Raw genomic sequence first — 18,583 nt, forward strand, 5'->3', positions numbered from 1 at the left:
GGGGACGCTCGGTCTCCGGAGGCAGGGGACAAGTGCGTGTGGGAGAAGGGGGCAGGACACCACGTATGGTGGGAGAAGGGGGTAGGACACCTCGCTTCATGCGTGAGAAGGGGGTAGGACAACCCACCACATGCATGAGAAGGGGGTAGGACATCACACATGGCATGAGAAGGGGGTAGGACACCACACGTGGCGTGAGAAGAGGGTAGGACACCCCACTACATGTGTGGGAAGGGGGTAGGACACCACGCATGGCATGAGAAGGGGGTAGGACACCCCACTACATGCGTGAGAAAGAGGTAGGACACCACACATGGTGTGAGAAGAGGGTAGGACAACCGACTACATGCATGAGAAGGGGGTAGGACACCACACGTGGCATGAGAAAGGGGTAGGACACCCAGCTTCATGTGTGAGAAGAGGGTAGGACACCACACATGGTGTGAGAAGGGGGTAGGACAACCGACTACACACGTAGAGGGTAGGACACCCCACTACATGCGTGAGAAGGGGGTAGGACACCCCACTACATACATGAGAAGGGGGTAGGACACCACGCATGGTATGAGAAGGAGGTAGGACACCACACATGGTGTGAGAAGGGGGTAGGACAACCGACTACACACATAAGAAGCGGGTAGGACACCCCACTTCATGCGTGAGAAGGGGGTAGGACACCCCCTACATGTGTGAGAAGGGGGTAGGACACCCCCTACATGTGTGAGAAGGGGGTAGGACCCCCCGCTTCCTGCATGAGAATAAAAGCAGGACTCTGCTACTCCTACGTACGAACTCCAACACTCCGCCACCGCTCCTACCCAGCCAGAGCTTTTTTTGCAGTTGCTCACACAAGCCTGATCAGAGGAGGCTTCAAACTCCAACACACACATAAAGCGCAGAACCAGCAACTCTGCGTTACCCACTGGAGAGCTCCAGCACTTCGTTACACAGAGAAAACCATGGGGAAGAGGGACAGAAACCCTCACCCAGCTGTGTAGGGCAGCATTGCTTGGTTAGCTCTAGAGGTTTGGTGTTCCCAAAACGTGAACGAGGATGACTTGGCCATCAGCCCAAGCCACAGTCTGACTCGCGGGATGCGCTGGCTGCTGACAACATGTTCCTATATTCAGATTATTCGGAGCAGGCTGGTATACCCCAACACAGCGGCTGTATCCGGTGTGGTGGAGGGTTGAGAAGAGGGAACTCACATACTTCTGGCCCACAAGTTTACTCTGAGGTTTGCTTGCATTGGAGAGATGAGCAAAGCTGACAACTTCCCGCTTTTACAAGCACATTGCATAAAGCCCAGTGGTTGCAGGTCAGGCCTGAGTGTCACGCAAAGGTCCAAAGTAACCAGTATGACAGCAGCGACCTATAAAGATCTGCATCAGGGCATCAGCAGCACACCTTTTCTTTCTTTTTTTTTCTTTTTTAAAGCCACCACTGAAATGTGATGGTGACTGAAGAATAATCATTAAGTCACTATTTTACCCCCTCCCAGTGGGAAAAGAAAAAAAAAAAAGAAAAAGCAGGAATTTTATGGAATGATGCACCACCTCACATACTTAGTTTACTAAATGAGTGGCCGTTTGCCACAAAGCAACAGAGACCCATCAAAATGCTTCCCCGCCCCAGCTTATGTTGTTTCACTGTGTTGTCCAATGCTTCACTAAGAGAAGCATTTTCTTTCTTACACAAAAAATACAGCCTAGAGTAAACTATGCTTTGTCTTTAGAAATACTACTCTGCCGGAATTGCTCATTTATAGCATCTTTTCCATAGAAGCAGCTGGATGTGTCCTGGCTTGTGCAGCACGCTAGTAAATCTGATGAACTGCTACACTGTCAGGAAATACATGCTTCTGTTTCAAGAGAAAAGATTTTAATCTAAGTATTCATTCACTCCTTCCAAAAGCTGGGAGGAAAAAGTAGCATGCACTTGGCCAAGAGTTACTGCTCGGTGAAGACATGAAAAACCAGCATGGAAAAAGTTAACTGAGATAACAGAGAATGGAAATCCCAAAAAGCACTGCACGCGAGAAGGTTTCCAAGTCCACACAGGTCCCTCCAGATGCAAACTTGCCCGGGCTTTTAGGCTTTGCAAGCTTATTTTCTTTAAACCTGTATGAATAAACCCCACCGCTTCAGCTTAAAACAAAGAAATGGCTCAGGCATTTTGCAATGCCAAAGCATCAGCACCGTTTCCACACGCAGGGAAAAAAAAAATATATATGAAATAAAGAACAAATCTAAAATGCAGAAAGACGGGACATATGGAAGAGCTCTCTGAGAGGCTCAGATGGAAGAGCCTGAAGCAGCTGCTCCTGCAGAGCCCCACAAACCTCCGCAGAGCCTCCGCAGTGAGCGCAGCGACTACCAACCCGCTGCTTATATGCACTTCTACTCCCTCTTGCAACAGCTTCAAGAAGAGCCAGGCAAACAGCGGACACCTCCACACAGTTTTTCCAGGAATTCCCCCAATCTTTTCTAATTCGTTCCATATGTCATTTGTAATTTTTCTTTTTTTTTTTTTTTTTTTTTTTTTTTTTTTTTTTGGCAGGGGGGGGGTTAAGTGTTGTCCTCCTTAGGTCGCATCCCACACTGGAGAGGATTGTTGGCTGACAGCCCTGCTCCTATGGTTTCCCTTCTATTAAACTCTTTGCAGACGACCCAAAAAGCACTCCTAGAGCAGCTCCGTCATTTAATGAATTTCAAAATATTCCTTGGCTTTTCTTTTTTAAGCTCAAACAGAATTTCTCAAGATCAATGCCTCTGCAGTTCCTGGCTAGACAGATGCTCGGTCCCTTTGCAGTCAGCCAGGGGGAGCAGCGGGCAGAGGGCAGCTCCCTCCCCCTGGGTATCCAAGATGGATAAACCCAATTGGGAGGTGCTCTGACACGGGCAAAGGGACAAAAGTCAATGATTTGTTACATCAGAGATAAGAAAAGAACCCAACTGCTGCCAAACTGAAGTCAGGGAAAGGAGAGCGGCGTGAACTATAAAGGAAATGGGGGGAAAGGTGGAGCTCACCACAGCGATCTCTGATAACCAGGTTCCGGCCTTCCTTCAGGTGGATGGTCAGCAGGTAGGCAAAGGGGCTGGGCAGGTCACTCAAGCAATCGTTTGCTTCCTCTAGAGCCTAAAGAGAACAAAGAAATCAGTGTCACCGCTGCACACCTCCTGAAGCGGAGCGTGAATGAGGCAGGTGTTCTCTGGGTTTTGCAGAGACAAAGTTCTCGTCTTTCCTTAGGGCAATCTTTTACAGAAAGGAGGAGGGGAAAAAAAAAAAAAGAACAACAGATTTCTTTCCCAGGCTTTGTTTTATTACACAAATAACTAATGATTGGCATCGGGTACATTTCACAAAGCAAGGGGTAACACAAGGAGGGTTATACCTGAAAATGAGTGGTAATATTAACAATCATAAAAGCATGCACAGGTTTTCCAAATCATAGAATGGTTTAGGTTGGAAGCAACCTTAAAGGTCATCAAGTTCCCCCCCCCCCTGCCATGGGCAGGGACACCTCCCACCAGACCAGGTTGCTCAAAGCCCCATCCAGCCTGGCCTTGAACACCTCCAGGGATGGAGCTTCCATAACTTCTCTGGGCAACCTGCGCCAGGGTCTCACCACCCTCGGAGTGAAAAATTTCTTCCTGATATCTAATCTAAGTCTCCCCTCTTCCAGTTTGAAGCCATTCCCCCTCATCCTATCACTACACTCCCCAGTAAAGAGTCTACCGGTCCTTACTGCATCTTTTTTTTCTAGTTGTTTCTTGAGCATCCATAGAATATCTCAAGTTGGAAGGGACCCATAAGGATCATCGAGCCCATTAGTACTCATCTGATTACCTCATGAGGAAGTACAGGTTTCACGTAGCTACTGAGAGGACAGCATTTTTTTAAACAGTTCTAAAAGAGAGAAAGGCAGCAGTGGGCAATGCTAGTTGTGAAGTAGCAAACTCTAGAGGAGTCTTGTTCATCAGAGATGCTGCCAGGGTCAGACACCTCAGCATCACCATCATCGAATCGGCATATGTAGTGAAAACAGTCCCTGGACAGCACTTGAGAGGTTATCAGAGGGCACAGGTAGAGAACTTCAACCAGAATAGGCAAATATGCTTTACATGAGAAGAGCACGTGTCGAAACTGCCAATGCCTTTTCGTGCCACACCAAAACTGGATTTTTGTTGTCTGTCAAACCCTACAGCTGTGTCAACTTATTTGCAGTTTTTATTTTAATCCAGTTTGTTCCTGGGCCGCTACTTCAGTATTTTTGCTGATACTTTCATCCGTTACCAGTGCAACATAGAAATTATAGAATACTTAATGAAAAAATCCAGAACATTTGGGTCTATTTAAAACATTAGCAACTGTTTTGCACTACTGGGAAAGCAAACAAACAAACAAAAAACCCACCACTAAACAAAAAAACTCAACAAACCAAAAAAACCCACACCATCTATAGAAGGCTTCTTCACCTGAAGGGTTTTTTAGTTTGTAAGCAGCAAAGAACCTAAACTTAAAATGAAGTGTGGTTCTGATCAAGTTTCAAAATGCTTTAAAATGAAAGGACTTACCATCTGATCATCAAAAATTTGAGATGACGTGGAAGAGTCTAGATCCATTTCTCCACAGGGGTACTACAACAAAAAAAAAAAAGATACAATGAATTAGACAACAGTAATATAGGGATCAAGAAAATACGCCTAGTATCAGTCAAGAAAATGCTCATACCTACACGTAACCAGTGAAATTCTTTACTAAAATATAATTATACTTCTGCTTATAGAACCTTCCCCTCCATAATTTAGAGATGCATTTCTTTTTCCTATTTCACAGTAAGCGCGCTTAGTCTCTTGAGTCTAATCAAGAGTGCTGCTTCCAGCTATTAGAATAAATTCTCCTCTTCCACAGGAGAGACCTGTACTTTCAGTGCTGAAGGTCCTAACCATAATAAACTCTCCTGATGCCTCAAGGTTACTGCATCTGGTGACTTATCAGTCCACGTTGCAATGCTGACTCCTATTCCTGAGCGGAATTCTATTTGTTGAATCTCCAAGTGTCCTCGCTAAGATAAAATAAAAAAACTGCCAGAAGCGGTGGCGGCAGCAGCGATACACTGGGGTTGGAGAGCGGGCTGCTCTCTCAACTCCACTACAGTTTCTCCTTCATCAACCGAAAGGCAAGGTCCAGGAGAAGCTTTGTTTTGTTTGGGTTTTTTTCAGAACAAAACAAAAAGCTCAGGGGAAAAGTTAGAAAGAAATGGTCAAAAGGAAAAAAAAAAAAAATATGTTGGACATGTACTTCCCCCAACTTTCTGCAGTAACTGGAAAATCCAAAGGATTGTTATCTCGTGCCCAGCATAGGAGAGGAAGTCAAACATTTCTTCCTAAATACTGACTCATCCAAAAATTTGAGGCTATGGTGGCACGGCGTCTAGACTGTCTGGATGCACAGAAGGGTCGAGACACCTCTGACACTATTTTCATAGAATCATAGAATTGTCGAGGTTGGAGAGACCCTTGGGATCATCAAGTCCAACCCTCTACCCTACTCTACAAAGTTCTCCCCTACACCACATCCCCCAACACCACATCTAAACGGCTCTTAAACGCATCCAGGGATGGGGACTCAACCACCTCCCTGGGCAGCCTATTCCAATGTCTGACGGCTCTTTCTGTGAAAAATTCTTTCCTAATGTTCAATCTAAATCTACCCTGTTGGAGCTTGAAGCCATTCCCTCTCGTTCTGTCATTAATTACCTGTGAGAAGAGACCAGCCCCAACCTCTCTACAGTGTCCTTTCAAATAGCTATAGAGAGTGATGCGGCCTCCCCTCAGCCTCCTCCTCCTCAAACTAAACAGTCCAGATCCTTCAAGCGCTCTTCATATGATTTATTTACTAGGCCCTTCACCAGTTTCGTTGCCCTCCTCTGCGCTCGCTCCAGCACCTCGATATCTCTCTTGTATTGAGGTGCCCCAAACTGGACACAATACTCGAGGTGCTAGGACAGCCTATCATCATCATTTTAGCTGAAGAAGACCTACGTGCCTGGGCAACCCTTTTGGTCTAACACCGGGCAATCACAGCCCATTCAAATACAAAGATTTATGCTAAGAATAACCTCAGCTTACGGAAACGCACACAAGGTGGAATTCGATCCTCATGTGAAAATGTTATTATGGGCAGTGCGGTAACATCCAAATCTCTCATCTGAGAGCAGCATTGTGTGGAGCACTATACAAACATAACAAAAAAAAAAAAAATAGAACCAGCTCCTGCACCAGAGATCATAAATCTTGGAGATATTGACAGGCTGAAATAAATATGAATATGCTTTTGTGTAATTCTTCTTCTCCTCCTCCCCCCAAATACATCTATTACATGTCAGGAAGTACAGCAATCAGCACTGTAAGTGAAATTTCACTTGCATGACAGACAAAATTTAACATTATGGTTCCCACAGTAATCGTAACTTGGCCACCTTGCAAAAACACATTAAAAGTAGAAAAATTATCATCATAAAGAGCAGCAGAAGAGTTTTCTTGCACAACAGAACTGAGTTACAGCTGTTCGGGGAACCCTAACTTCGAATTTCCTGACTAATATGCATAAAATCTCACTTGTGTGCATTAAACCTAGTATTTCTTATAGTCTCCAGCTTCAGAGGAATCTCCTTCAGGCACCATCATTGGCACCGATAATGGTTTCTCTTTACAGCTTGTTTTACATGGCATAAACACAGAATCAAAGAAGTGTATAGAAATCATCATAATAAAAAAGTATTCTCTCTGCTAGCTTGATATCATTTATAACAAAAAAAATACCCTTAAAGTTATGATTTTTTCTTTGTTCTGCTTTTTGTTTACTTGCATTCTATAGATAGATTCTGAACAAAAAAATTATAATTTTAAATAAAAAAAAGCTTGTTTCTTCATTTTAGCTCCACATAATGTAAAATGCTATCAGTCTAGGTAGCTAATTGCAGGGAGATCACTGAATAGAGATAAAAGCCTCGCTCAAAGTATGGGCCTGAAATGATATAGTGAAAATATGATCCTGAAATGATACAGTGAAAAATATGATCCTGAAATGATACAGTGACTTTTCTGAACTTTAAATTATAAACAAATGTGGCCACATCCACCAAGTGGGTCATAGTCCCAAATATATCTGTGTTAAAAAAAAAAAAAAAAAAAATCAAACAAGAGTATGTATGTGAAAATACATATATATATAAATAAAACAAGTGTTCCGTACTGACAAGATTTACAACCTCTGTCTCGCCTTGTTTTCTGCAGAAGAATGATTCAAAATACAAGGGCACTGAGTGCATCAGCCAGGGGACGAGGCTTTGGGTTTCCAGTGACTCAGTGCAAGGTGTTAGCAAGAAGACAAAAAAGTGGTGTTAGAGCACTTCAGCAATGACGCACGACCACGGACAAAACCTGACTGCAAAAAGTGACATTAATACCGTCGTCCTTTACAACCTCAATCCATCAGGGAGGGGTTCAACGCGACTTCAGTTGCTCCTTCACCCTTCAAATTTGCCCAGCTGGGCTGCGATAGACAACAGGTAATATAAAAGCAAATCTCTAAGCAAATGGAAAGATGGTACCCGTGGCAAAAGCCTTCACTGATGGCCCTCTCCGAGCACTGACAGCTCTGTACTGAGAGTTTAGATGAGCGTTAAAAACCACAAGCCCACACCGAGCGCATGCATGCGGCTGGGAAAGTATCTGATGATACTGGGTGACCAAAGATAACCAGGAAACGAGTAGGTGGCATGTGACAAGCAATTCAGAGGGAAAAAAGCTCAACCTACATTTTTGCTTTTTTTAGTTTGTTTTGTTCCAGGGATGTGCCTTCCTTCTGATTTACCTCACTGCTCAGCGAGTGATGCTCACAAAAGACTGATGCAAGCTATTGTCGTGCTCCCTACAGCGACCCCACCCAGTATTTAGGAGACCAATAACTTCTGCAATAAACTGTCCCCATCCCAGGCACACTGAGCGCAAGTTTTATAGCTGTTCAATAAAGTACAAGAAGAGCTGAGTATTGACGTTTTCACAAAATTCAACTTAAAAATAATTAATTCAATATTCCTTATCTAGTTCTACTTTCCTTTGCTTCACACTCTCCTGTGTATTCTTTAGGAAAAAAAAAAAATATCTTTGCATTTAAACATTGTAATTGGAGGCAGATTATAGGAAGGAAGGTAGGATGGTCACATAACAAGATGCTTTGCCATAAAAGTAAACACTAAATGATTTATGACACAGACACACATATAAACACCCACTTTGGGAAAGATTTAAATGCTGCAGAGAATAAGCCAGACTCAGGCTGCGCAGCTGAGGGAAACTTGAAGTTAAACTATTCCATCACCATCCAGGTACCTCCTTCTCCTAAAGGACTTAGTTTTCCCAAAGTCAAAGCAGGATTTAGGATTAACTTTGGTGCTGCTGCAGTAGATTTTTAAGTTAGAGTTTACGGGCTACAACAGCAGGAAAGAACCACTGCTATCGTTAAAACAATCTGGAAAACCTCCTAAAATAACAACATGTTCATAATGTCCAATCTACCAGACACTGAGTGAGTTACTACAACTTCTGAGCTGAGTTTAAGCACAGAAACAAATTTATACACTATTTTAGCTATTTTTCTTACGTGGACCTCTGAATAATGGTACAATCCAGTGAGCTGAAGCCAATATGTTAACAATTTAGCAACACTAAATTGGAAGTGATCGACAGTAATTACCAGTCCGGCACTTTGCACCACAACAGACTAGGAGCTAACACTGATTTGATAACAACACACCGACATTCAAGATGCAGAACAAGCAGTTCTGTACCAGAAAGGACCATTTTTCCCATAGCAGCAATAACCATCATTTTGAACGTGCGGTTAAAAAAATGTTAATCAACCTGTGAAATCACCACTCCCGAAGGAGGACTTTAAACCAAAATGTCCATTTCCCATTTTTGCATCTCGGCTGACTACAGAAAGCAGCTACCAGAACTGTAACATCTAGGTTATGGGCCTCAAAACAAAGTACAAAAGTTAACCTTCCCAGTGAAAACTCAACAAGAGGAGACACACTTCCACAAAACAAAGAAAACAAATTTCGCCTAAAATGTTTCGCGCAGCCACAATCTTCACCTGCTGTCTATGTTACAAAGCCATCACGCAACTCCCCAGGAGTCCCCACTTTGCTCAGGCCGGGCAGAAATTACTGTTTCATTCATGTCAGATTTGAATTATATCAGACTCTGACCCTGCTGTCCATGGGATGTTACGTCCACCCACAAAAATACTGACCGCAGAGGCAGGGGGGAAAGGGAAGAAGGGGGACAAGACAGGAAAAGCAGAGGAAACGTTTTGGTTTTGCAACCTCCTCTAATTAATGACAATGCAAACCCAAAGGACAGCCCTGAGCACGATGCTACACATTCACTGTACTCCACCACGTGCTTGTTTTGGTTAATTCCAGGGTACAGGCAGAGTTCACCTCTTGCCTTCAGCTGGATCTTGAGTGGGTGGACAGTAAGTTGATTTTGCTATACAGCAATCCCGGTAAAGCTCTACCGACTGACAAGAATAACTACGGCAAATGTATCAGCAGCACATTTCAGAGCTCAGAGGGCTGCCCTGCCGCAACTTTTGACTTGAGCAAGCAATTCCAACAAATCTGAAAAATCTGAAGTACCATAACCTCGTCAGAATAATAAAAATGAAGTAGGGTTACTTTGCAACTCCAGACTGACAAAAAGGATATTTGAGTTAGTCTCCAATAATTTGTATCTCACGTACCGTTTATCCTTATTTTTGTCTCCCATTCATTCCTTAAATAGGGCCCCCTCCTCCATCCCTTTATAACCCAGCCAATTAAGGAGAAGCACGATGAGCCTGAGACGGCCACTAAGCCGGGCTGGGGCCCAAGCACCTACCTCTGCCCCCTCGTCCGACAGAGCAGCGCTCAGGCGGCCGCCCTGCAGCAGCTCAAAGAGGTCATCGCTGGATTTTCTCTTCCCCTCGGACACGGGGCTGCCTGTGCCTTGCGCGTCCCGGTGGGTGACCGTCATCTCCGTGCGCATCACCTGCTGCGGCGCCCATGGCCAGTCCTCTCCCGCCGGCCTCACCAAAGTGTTTCTGCTTTTCAGGGACACCGCAGACCTGGAGAAGCTCTTGGGGGAGCCGCTCGACAACACCTGAGTACTCGAATAAGTCGTTTCCTCTTCCGTAAGAGTCTCCACCTCCAGCATGTCAGGCACTGACACGCTGAGGCGTCGGTCCAAGGAGTAGACCTTCCTCTCCACCATTTTGCTAGACCTCTTCTTTGTCTTCTTCACGCTTAGGTTCTGCAGGAACGGTCTAGTTTTCTGCTTCAGGGATCCCCAGACGGATGGTTTATCCAAGTCCATTGCTGCACGGGGAATCTCAGCAATGCCTCCTGCACAAAACGGCTTCAGCGATTCCCAGGGTGACTAAAAGGAACGTAGGAAGAAGGCAAGTCAATCACGAAAGCAAACAGCCACTGAAGATTATGATTCATGTTGTCTCATCTTGAAACTTTCAGTCACTTTTCCAAACAGTTAAAACAAAGCATGCCACATTAGTAAGTGCTTCCAAATACAATCTGGTGGGTAGGTTTGATTATTTAGGAGAACAGCCGGAACAAGTATTTGATCCTACACTAAAATGCAATGTCTGCCCACTACTGTATGACGGCTAAGAGGAGACATTACATTTCCTCTCTTGCCAAGTCCCGCTTTGTGAAAATTTGAGATTTATCCACTTTGAAACTGCTTCTGTACAAAACTTACTGATGGGAGTTAAACCAAGATAATGCTAGCACACGAAAAATGCCGGCAAAGACGGCACCGTAATTTCTGCTCATGCTTTTCCAGCCTATGTAGGCTGGTTTTTTGGCTATTTCCTAGGCTACATGGATTCTTACACAACGTGTTAGTGGACAAGCACAACATGAAAAACAGCTCCACAACCTAAGTGGCTGAGGTTGAACAGAAGGCATAGGACATCCCAGAAATCCCAGTTGAGACCCCAAAATACACCCTTATGTTAACCCACTGTCAGAGAAAGTTGCTGCTGCAGAATTAATTTCCTCCATAAAGAAGGCAATTGAGAGAAAATAAAGACAAAAACAGATGGATGGATCACTTACAGATTTTGAAAACCTACTGGTGGACTCCATCTTTGAATTGATTCATGCTGAGCATTTATACAGGAGGGAGGGACAAGAAGAAAAAAGCCAAAATAAAACCACTTACTCTATCTGCATCATAAGGGAGCGGTCGAACAGCCACCTCTTCTGGGCACAGGAATATCCTCACAGACAGTGTCTTTTGCGGTTAACAGCTGAGCAACCATCTTCGTTCTGTGAAGCAGAGACAGTCAAATCGTCATCAAAACTCACAAAGAATAAAGCTGATGAAACCTGCAGATTTACTCCTTTATACTCCCAAAGAAACACACACAGAGGTTATAGCATATACCTCTATCCTTAGAAATGTATACCATTAGCTACATGACTGCTGCTTCCGAAACTCCCAGCACATTTGCATTCTAATATTTGCATAGTTGACCAAAAGTGACTTATCTCATTGTCTTCCTGATCACCAGGGAAAACATCTTAAGAGGCAATAGAAATAGAACTGTTGGATGAATCCAGATAGAGAAATCACTGCCTGCTTTCAAAGACATCTACTCTTACATTCAGTAATTTGAATAAGGTTGTATAGCCAGTTACTTAATAACTTATTATGACTAACCCCACTGTACTTGCACAGTGTTCAGGCATCTACAAGAAATGTTTTAACTCTATTACTACGTAACTAAAGCTGCACAGTCCTCCTCCCATTTATATTGGTATATAAGGGATTAACATCAGCATCATTATATTTCATACAAAAAATAATAAGCTTTAATGGCACTACATGCATTCACAAGGCAGTAACAAGTTTTGCCTAAATATAGGAAGGTGTGCTAGTATAGATATATCAGCTTAACACAAGTGTTGTCACCTCTTAACTCCAGAAGTCAGACCCGGTATCAAAGTGCACATGGACAAACTGAAATTATTTTTTCCCCACGCAGCATCACTGCGAAGCAAAGACAATTTTGTGAACCTCAGATTTGAGGCACACAAATGCACGGCGGGGCTTTCTTTTCTCACTGAACTCAGGGGGAAGTACAAGATGACCAGATTTACGGGCACCTGATGCCCTGCGCAAGCTCACAAGAGACGTGGCTGAACGTGCTCTCATCGGCTGATAGCTTTCACTTGGACTCTTCCCTCTTCAAATAAAAAGTTGACACGGCAGCCGCAGGCCTCCTTGGTAGCGTTACATCACATGCCAATAACAGAAATTATAAGGCTAAACACATTTGCACAAAACATTATGAAACACACTGTCGGGACTCATTTAAACAACTCATCTACTGCCAGCGCTCTCCGCTTTGCTCGCCCACATGCATGGAAACCTCCCGAAGTAAAAGGCGTTGTAAATAAAGGCAGGACCCAGCTCACAACATCCACTTCCCAAGGCTCCTACTGCTTCCCATTCCCTTCCTGTTATTCTCCACCCCTCGCATTTTGACGACCCACTGCTGTCGTTTTTATTTTGTTTGCTTTGAGATTTTGTTTCCTAGCAGCGGGTTTGTTCCTGTAGGTTTTTCCAGTTACTTTCCCCCAGTTGAATGTTTCTTTTCCAGCTACATTCCTTCGGTTGCTGAATTGAAATGCCCATTGAGCAAGGATGGTGCAGGGACCATGCTATATCTCTGAGACCCACTTGCATTTAACCCAGAATGAGCGGAGTTCTCAAACCAGGCAGAATCACAGCAGAAACACATGGAAGGGACCTCTAGAGATCAGCTAGTCCAACTCCCCTGCCAAAGCAGGATTGCCCAGAGCACATCACTCAGGACTGCATCCAGGCGGGTCTTGAACATCTCCAGAGAAGGGGCCCCCACACCCTCCCTGGGCAGCCTGTGCCACTGCTCTGTCACCCGAACTGTAAAGAAGTTTTTTCGTGTGTTGGAATGGAACTTCCTATGTTCCAACTTGCACCCATTGCCCCTCGTCCTGTCACCGAGAAGAGTGTGGCTCCATCCTCCTTCGACCCACCCTTTAGATATTTGTAAGTAGTAATAAGGTCTCCCCTCAGCCTTCTTTTCCCCAAATATATTTAAAAAAAAAAATAAAAACTGGGGGAAAGTTTCTAGGTTTTGGTCAGGACAGCAGGGATGGCTCCAGCTACCTGCCACCTAGCAGCTCCCGCTCCAGCCTCCACGCTACGGCACAACGGTGGGGATATCTGCGGCACAGGGATCGCAAGGTCGCCTGAAGTGAGACCCCAGAAGCAGCAAGCCCACCCCTGGATTGCTGAGGAGTATGGCCATACTCCACCTCTGAACCTTCACACCCACACTCCTGCAGCAGTTATAACTTTTCTTTTCTAAATATTGTATTTACAAGCAAATTAATCCCAATGATGGCCATAATACAGAAATAAAAATAAATACACAATCTGTTATAATCTTAGAAATGGGTAAAGCACAGTCTGAAGGGCAAATGCACTCTTGACATCAGCCATCCAGACTGGCACTTTTTTCACTTCCCCAGTTCAAGCAGAAAAAACACATCACCGCCAATCATGGATGGGGACCAGCCCTGCCACCCCAGCAGGGTGCTGGAGCCAGGGGTGCCAGGCTTTCTGGGGTACCCCCTGTGCTACACCAGCACACGTTCACAGGCACAACTGTCACTCCCGACCACGCCGTCAGTTCCTCATAAAACCACTCTGTTCTTTCTGCCTACATCAATTTTTATCTGCTTTTCTTTTCCATACTGAGCAACATCAATAGGAACAGATAATTTTAAAGAGAAATTCTCCAGTGCTTGTATAAAGCGTGTTCTTAATACCAACATGTTGTTCACATACTCCTTATCCTCCACAGGCCAGAAGTTTTCCCTCTTCCTTCCACAGCCTCAGAAGTTCGGAGCCAACCGTATTGCCAAATATTCCCTAAGCAACCACAGGGAAAAGCGTACTTTGCCAAATTGTTGGTATAACCTTCTCTATTCTTTCCTTGGCACATTGTAGCAAAAGGCTGCAAACAGTGATCAGCCAAAGAGAAACATTTCCTGTTATCAATTTTAACTTTGTTGTTTTTAATTTAATTGAATGGCTCCTTGTTCTTATGTAATAAGAGAAAAAAATACATTTTTTTCGCATGTCTTCTTCAGCCTACTCTTTAATATGGTCTTAAATCTCAAATGCTAAGAAGAATCCATACACTTCAATCTCTTCCTTCAGAGACACCGCTTTTGATTGCACCTGTCATTTTTATTATATCCTTTTCTTTTGCTGTGTCTCCTCCTCTTTTGAGGGCAATAGGGACTAGAAGGAAAGGATTAGTGAGAAAAAAGTTGGTCGCAGCTCACCATCTGACTGATAAAACAAGTGTTTCTAGCATTTCATCCTCTCTTAAGTATCTTCTAATTACAGTCCTTGGGATTTATTTTTTTTTGACGTGCTTTGGTTCCTCTCACTACAACACTCCTTACTTACTCTAAATTGTTACAATATTTAGAGCTAAATTATTTTCTAGATGTTTTAACAGGTGTCCATAAAAGGCATTTCAAATCATTCTGCAATTCTACTTCACTTACTGTCTTGTCAAGAAGCCAGAAAAGCCACAAGTGAGAAATACCGCAAGACACACTGATAACATTATAAAAGTGCACAACAGAACTAAACTGGCAAACAAAACCAAATTGAGTTACAGATTGGAAATGATGGAACATATTGTCTTTCTGCACTAAGTAATCATTCCCTGCACGCCCAGAAGTGCACAATGCTCACTGAAGCACCCCAAAACACTCCCTGCTAACGCTTTTGCAAAGCATCCTCAAAGCCAGAAAGAAGACAAAAACGCAGCTGAGCACGAGAACACCACTATTACGACTTCCATAAATCTAGCAATCATTGCGCTCAATTTGCTTATCCAATTAAAGTGAAAACATTGGGTCGGTTTGCATGCCATCCATCCTCGTAACTTGTGATTCAGTCAGTATGCTTTCAGCTACAACTAAATCCCATACTGGTGGGGGTTGGAAGGGCCCTCTGGAGCTCCCCCAGTGCCACCCCCTGCCAGAGCAGGGGCACCTCCAGCAGTTGTACAGGTTTGGAATGGCTCCAGAGTGGGAGACTCCCCCACCTCTCTGGGCAGCCTGTGCCACTGCTCTGCCACCCTCACAGCAAAGAAGTAACTCCTCGTGTTTAGATGGAATTTCCTATGCTCCAGTTTGTGCCCGTTCCCTCTTGTCCTGTCACTGGGCACCACTGAAAAAAGACTGTTCCCATCCCCCTGGCACCCTCCCTTGAAGTATGGATAAGCATAAATGCTAGCCAACATTTAAACCCATCGTAGCTGAAGAGACTAACAGGCATCAGAGGCTGTTGGGAAGATGTTCTTCACTTGCCTGCATCTTAACGTAGGTTAAAACTGGAAGGAACTAACGGAACCCCCTCATTGTAAAAGCTCTATTGATTCTGGCTGTTCTGGCAGAGCATATTCACCCCGACCTCCGCCTGCCCAGCACACGTTCACTGGCTTAAAACCTAACACACGAGACATCGCACAAGTGACGTGCAAAGCTAATTACACTTCTGTTGTGCAGCACAGCGTTTGGCTATTGAAAGTTGGAATAAGAGCATAACCCCTTTAGATCTGTAATTTCTGAATTCAGTGCCCTCAGAAACAAGGATGACATGAAGGAGGAGGTATAGGAGCAGGGGGGAAAGGGACTGGGATCCTCTTTCTATACCCTCCTGCTAGCTTTTTGCTATAAATCCCACCTTCTGCCCCTAGGAACCGTGAGTTAAACCATTCCTCCCTGGGCAGAAAAAAGAAAAATACTAGGAAAATAGCTCTCAGATGACTAAAATTGTACGTACTAGGTGGTTATTTCTACAACAGATCATGCTCAGTAGCCCAGGTTTTTCTCATCACTGTCACTAGAACCCAGTCAAACATGACTCATTACTACTAAGAGTGGAATTACTTTAGAAAAAGAAACCTACGCTTCCTTCTTTGCAACAACTTATTTCAGTACCTTATCTGGAAATGCAGTAGCTTTATGATAAGCATCAATGGCCACAGAGATAAGAAAATATCATCCAAACAAAGTAACTCTTTGTTCAGAGTTACCAGTTTGTCCTGGAGCGTTCCAAACCCAGCACCAGTTACACTCATATATGATATTTAAAAGAAAAGGGAATGCCTTACCCAGGGACAGGATGTTCCTTGGATTATCAACACCTTCAAGCGTTACGCTTCTTTTGCGGGGGGGAAAAAAAAAGGCCGAAATGAAAGGCTGACCTCGGTGGGCCCGAGGCCATTCCTCCATGGGTGCGATCACGTAAGCTAACACGGGACACAGAATTAGACGCATCCATCGCAGTATTAAGAAAGTCAGACAGCTTTTTCTTCCTGCAGCTGTGTTTTACAGCACATGGTAAATACCTGAGCTTAAATTTGATAACGCACCAGAAAAAGTCTAATCTCAGTCTGATTCTGCATGGGCTAATTACCCTGGGGAAATCAGCGTTAGGATTATTTTTAGTACTAACAAGCGAAGGGAGCGCACTGCTGAAGTGTAGCTAACATCTCCATCGCACAGGCCACTTGCTGCAAAAGCGGGGTCACGTCCCGGCCAGCCTCCAGATCTTGCCATTGCATAGGGAAGAGTGTGACCAGTAGGTCGAGGGAGGGCATTCTCCCCCTCTACTCTGCCCTGGTGAGGCCACAACGGGAATACCGTGTCCAGTTTGGAGCTCCCCAGTTCAAGAGGGACAGGGAGCTGCTGGAGAGAGTCCAGTGCAACTAAGATGATTGAGGGATTGGAGCATCTCCCTTATGAGGAAAGGCTGAGAGAGCTGGGACTCTTTAGCCTGGAGAAGGCTGAGGGGAGACCTCATTATTGCGCACAACTATCTAAAGGGTGGGCTGAAGGAGGATGGAGCGAGACTCTTTTCAGTGGTTCCCAGTGACAGGACGAGGGGCAATGGGCCCAAGCTGGAACATAAGAAGTTCTGTTCAAATACAAGGAGAAACTTCTTTACAGTTCAGGTGCCAGAGCAGTGGCACAGGCTGCCCAGGGAGGGTGTGCAGCCCCCTTCTCTGGAGATGTTCAAGACCCGCCTGGATGCAGTCCTGAGTGATGTGCTCTGGGCAATCCTGCTTTGGCAGGGGAGTTGGGCTAGATGATCTCTAGAGGTCCCTTCCAACTCTGAACAACCCAGCTTCAGCTTCCCTGGTGGGCTTCAAACGATGCCAGTCTGTCGGCACAGATCCTGTCCTGCTATTGCTCTGTTGGTGCAGGTTCATTTGCAGAGCACAGGGGAATGCTAAACTTAAACATAAAATACAGCAAAGACTTGACGTGTTACTGTCAACCAAATTAGTACAAGTGCTTCAAAAAAGACAATTTCATACGTCTCAATGCTTGAATGGATGGAAATAAGATGACCAGAAGAAGCCAGCCTTATTTTCTTGATGTAAGCTGAAAGAAATCTACAGTCCTCACAGAAGATCACAAACACTACCTAAGGTAAATACGAAGCTTAAGAAAAGCGTGTTTATTATATGCAGACGATGCAGGCATCTCATGTAAAGACTTTTTTTTTTTTGTTAGGTTTTGGGTTTGTTGGTTTTGGGTGGGGTTTTTTACAGATCCCTGGGGTTTTAGGCTCCGGCCTTTCAGATCCCATGCTTGGCTCTTCGTTTTTTAATTGGCTCCAGTGTGATGAGCTCCATCTTTCACAAACACATGAAACAAGCACACATCTTCCTCCACTCATCACACAAGAGAGGAACAGGGATGCTCTGACTCCTTAGAGACTCTCTTGCACAATCTGGAGAGCTTTTTTCTCAACATTTATGAGCAGAGAGTAACTATGAGAAGTAACAGAACTACCAGCTGCTACAAGCATCTTAAAATAGGGTCTGATAGTGAAAGTTACTGAAAAAAAAACCCTGCACCTGCCTCCAGCTTATAAAAGTATTGCTTTCGGTTTGTTTCTGTCTATTCTAAAACAGCAGAAAAGCAATGAGTATGTATGGGGGAAATGAAGGAGGAAGTGTTTGGGTGTATTTTTATAAAAATATTTCACAAGTTCCTTCCACTTTTTCAGCTTCCTTCAAAATATTGTCGCTTGTAATTGTACCTGTGTGAGCCAGAAGGCCCCTTCAATCTTTTCAGTCTAGCTCATGGGACTGTACCAAGCTGCTACAATCAAATATGATCTTTACACTGCAATCGCACCTGCCGAGCATCACACCTCTCCGGGGACACCTATGCATGAAGATCTGTTTCCTGCAGCCCTGTACCGCAGGGGACGATGCGCACGTCAAACCAGACCCCAAGAAAAACCCTGGAGTGACAGATGCTGCCCTTGGAAGTCACTGTGCCATGTGCTGAGATGATGCCAGCAATCGATACAATTCTTTACCATCTTTACCATCGACTGTATCTGTTTTATGATTTGTC

The 18,583-nt window shown here is 44.4% G+C and overlaps 1 protein-coding gene across 2 annotated transcripts in view; it reads right to left on the reverse strand.

The window, feature by feature from the left end:
* The window catches only part of MCTP2 (multiple C2 domains, transmembrane 2), a 108,398-nt gene extending 94,450 nt beyond the window's left edge, over positions 1-13,948 (reverse strand). Inside the window, exons 1-4 of one of the 2 annotated variants that reach the window (XM_009887137.1) lie at positions 13,939-13,948; positions 9,954-10,456; positions 4,578-4,640; positions 3,030-3,138 (exon numbers count right to left, since the gene is read on the reverse strand). In XM_009887137.1, coding sequence (XP_009885439.1) covers positions 3,030-3,138; positions 4,578-4,640; positions 9,954-10,427 — 646 coding nt within the window. In that variant the 5' untranslated portion in view covers positions 10,428-10,456; positions 13,939-13,948. Of the gene's footprint in view, positions 1-3,029; positions 3,139-4,577; positions 4,641-9,953; positions 10,457-13,938 lie in introns of those variants that run through there. The other variant, XM_009887129.1, reaches the window with a different exon arrangement.
* Between the last annotated feature and the right edge of the window lie 4,635 nt (positions 13,949-18,583).

This window comes from Charadrius vociferus, unplaced genomic scaffold (assembly GCF_000708025.1).
Source record: "Charadrius vociferus isolate BGI_N301 unplaced genomic scaffold, ASM70802v2 scaffold190, whole genome shotgun sequence".
NCBI lineage: Eukaryota > Metazoa > Chordata > Aves > Charadriiformes > Charadriidae > Charadrius > Charadrius vociferus.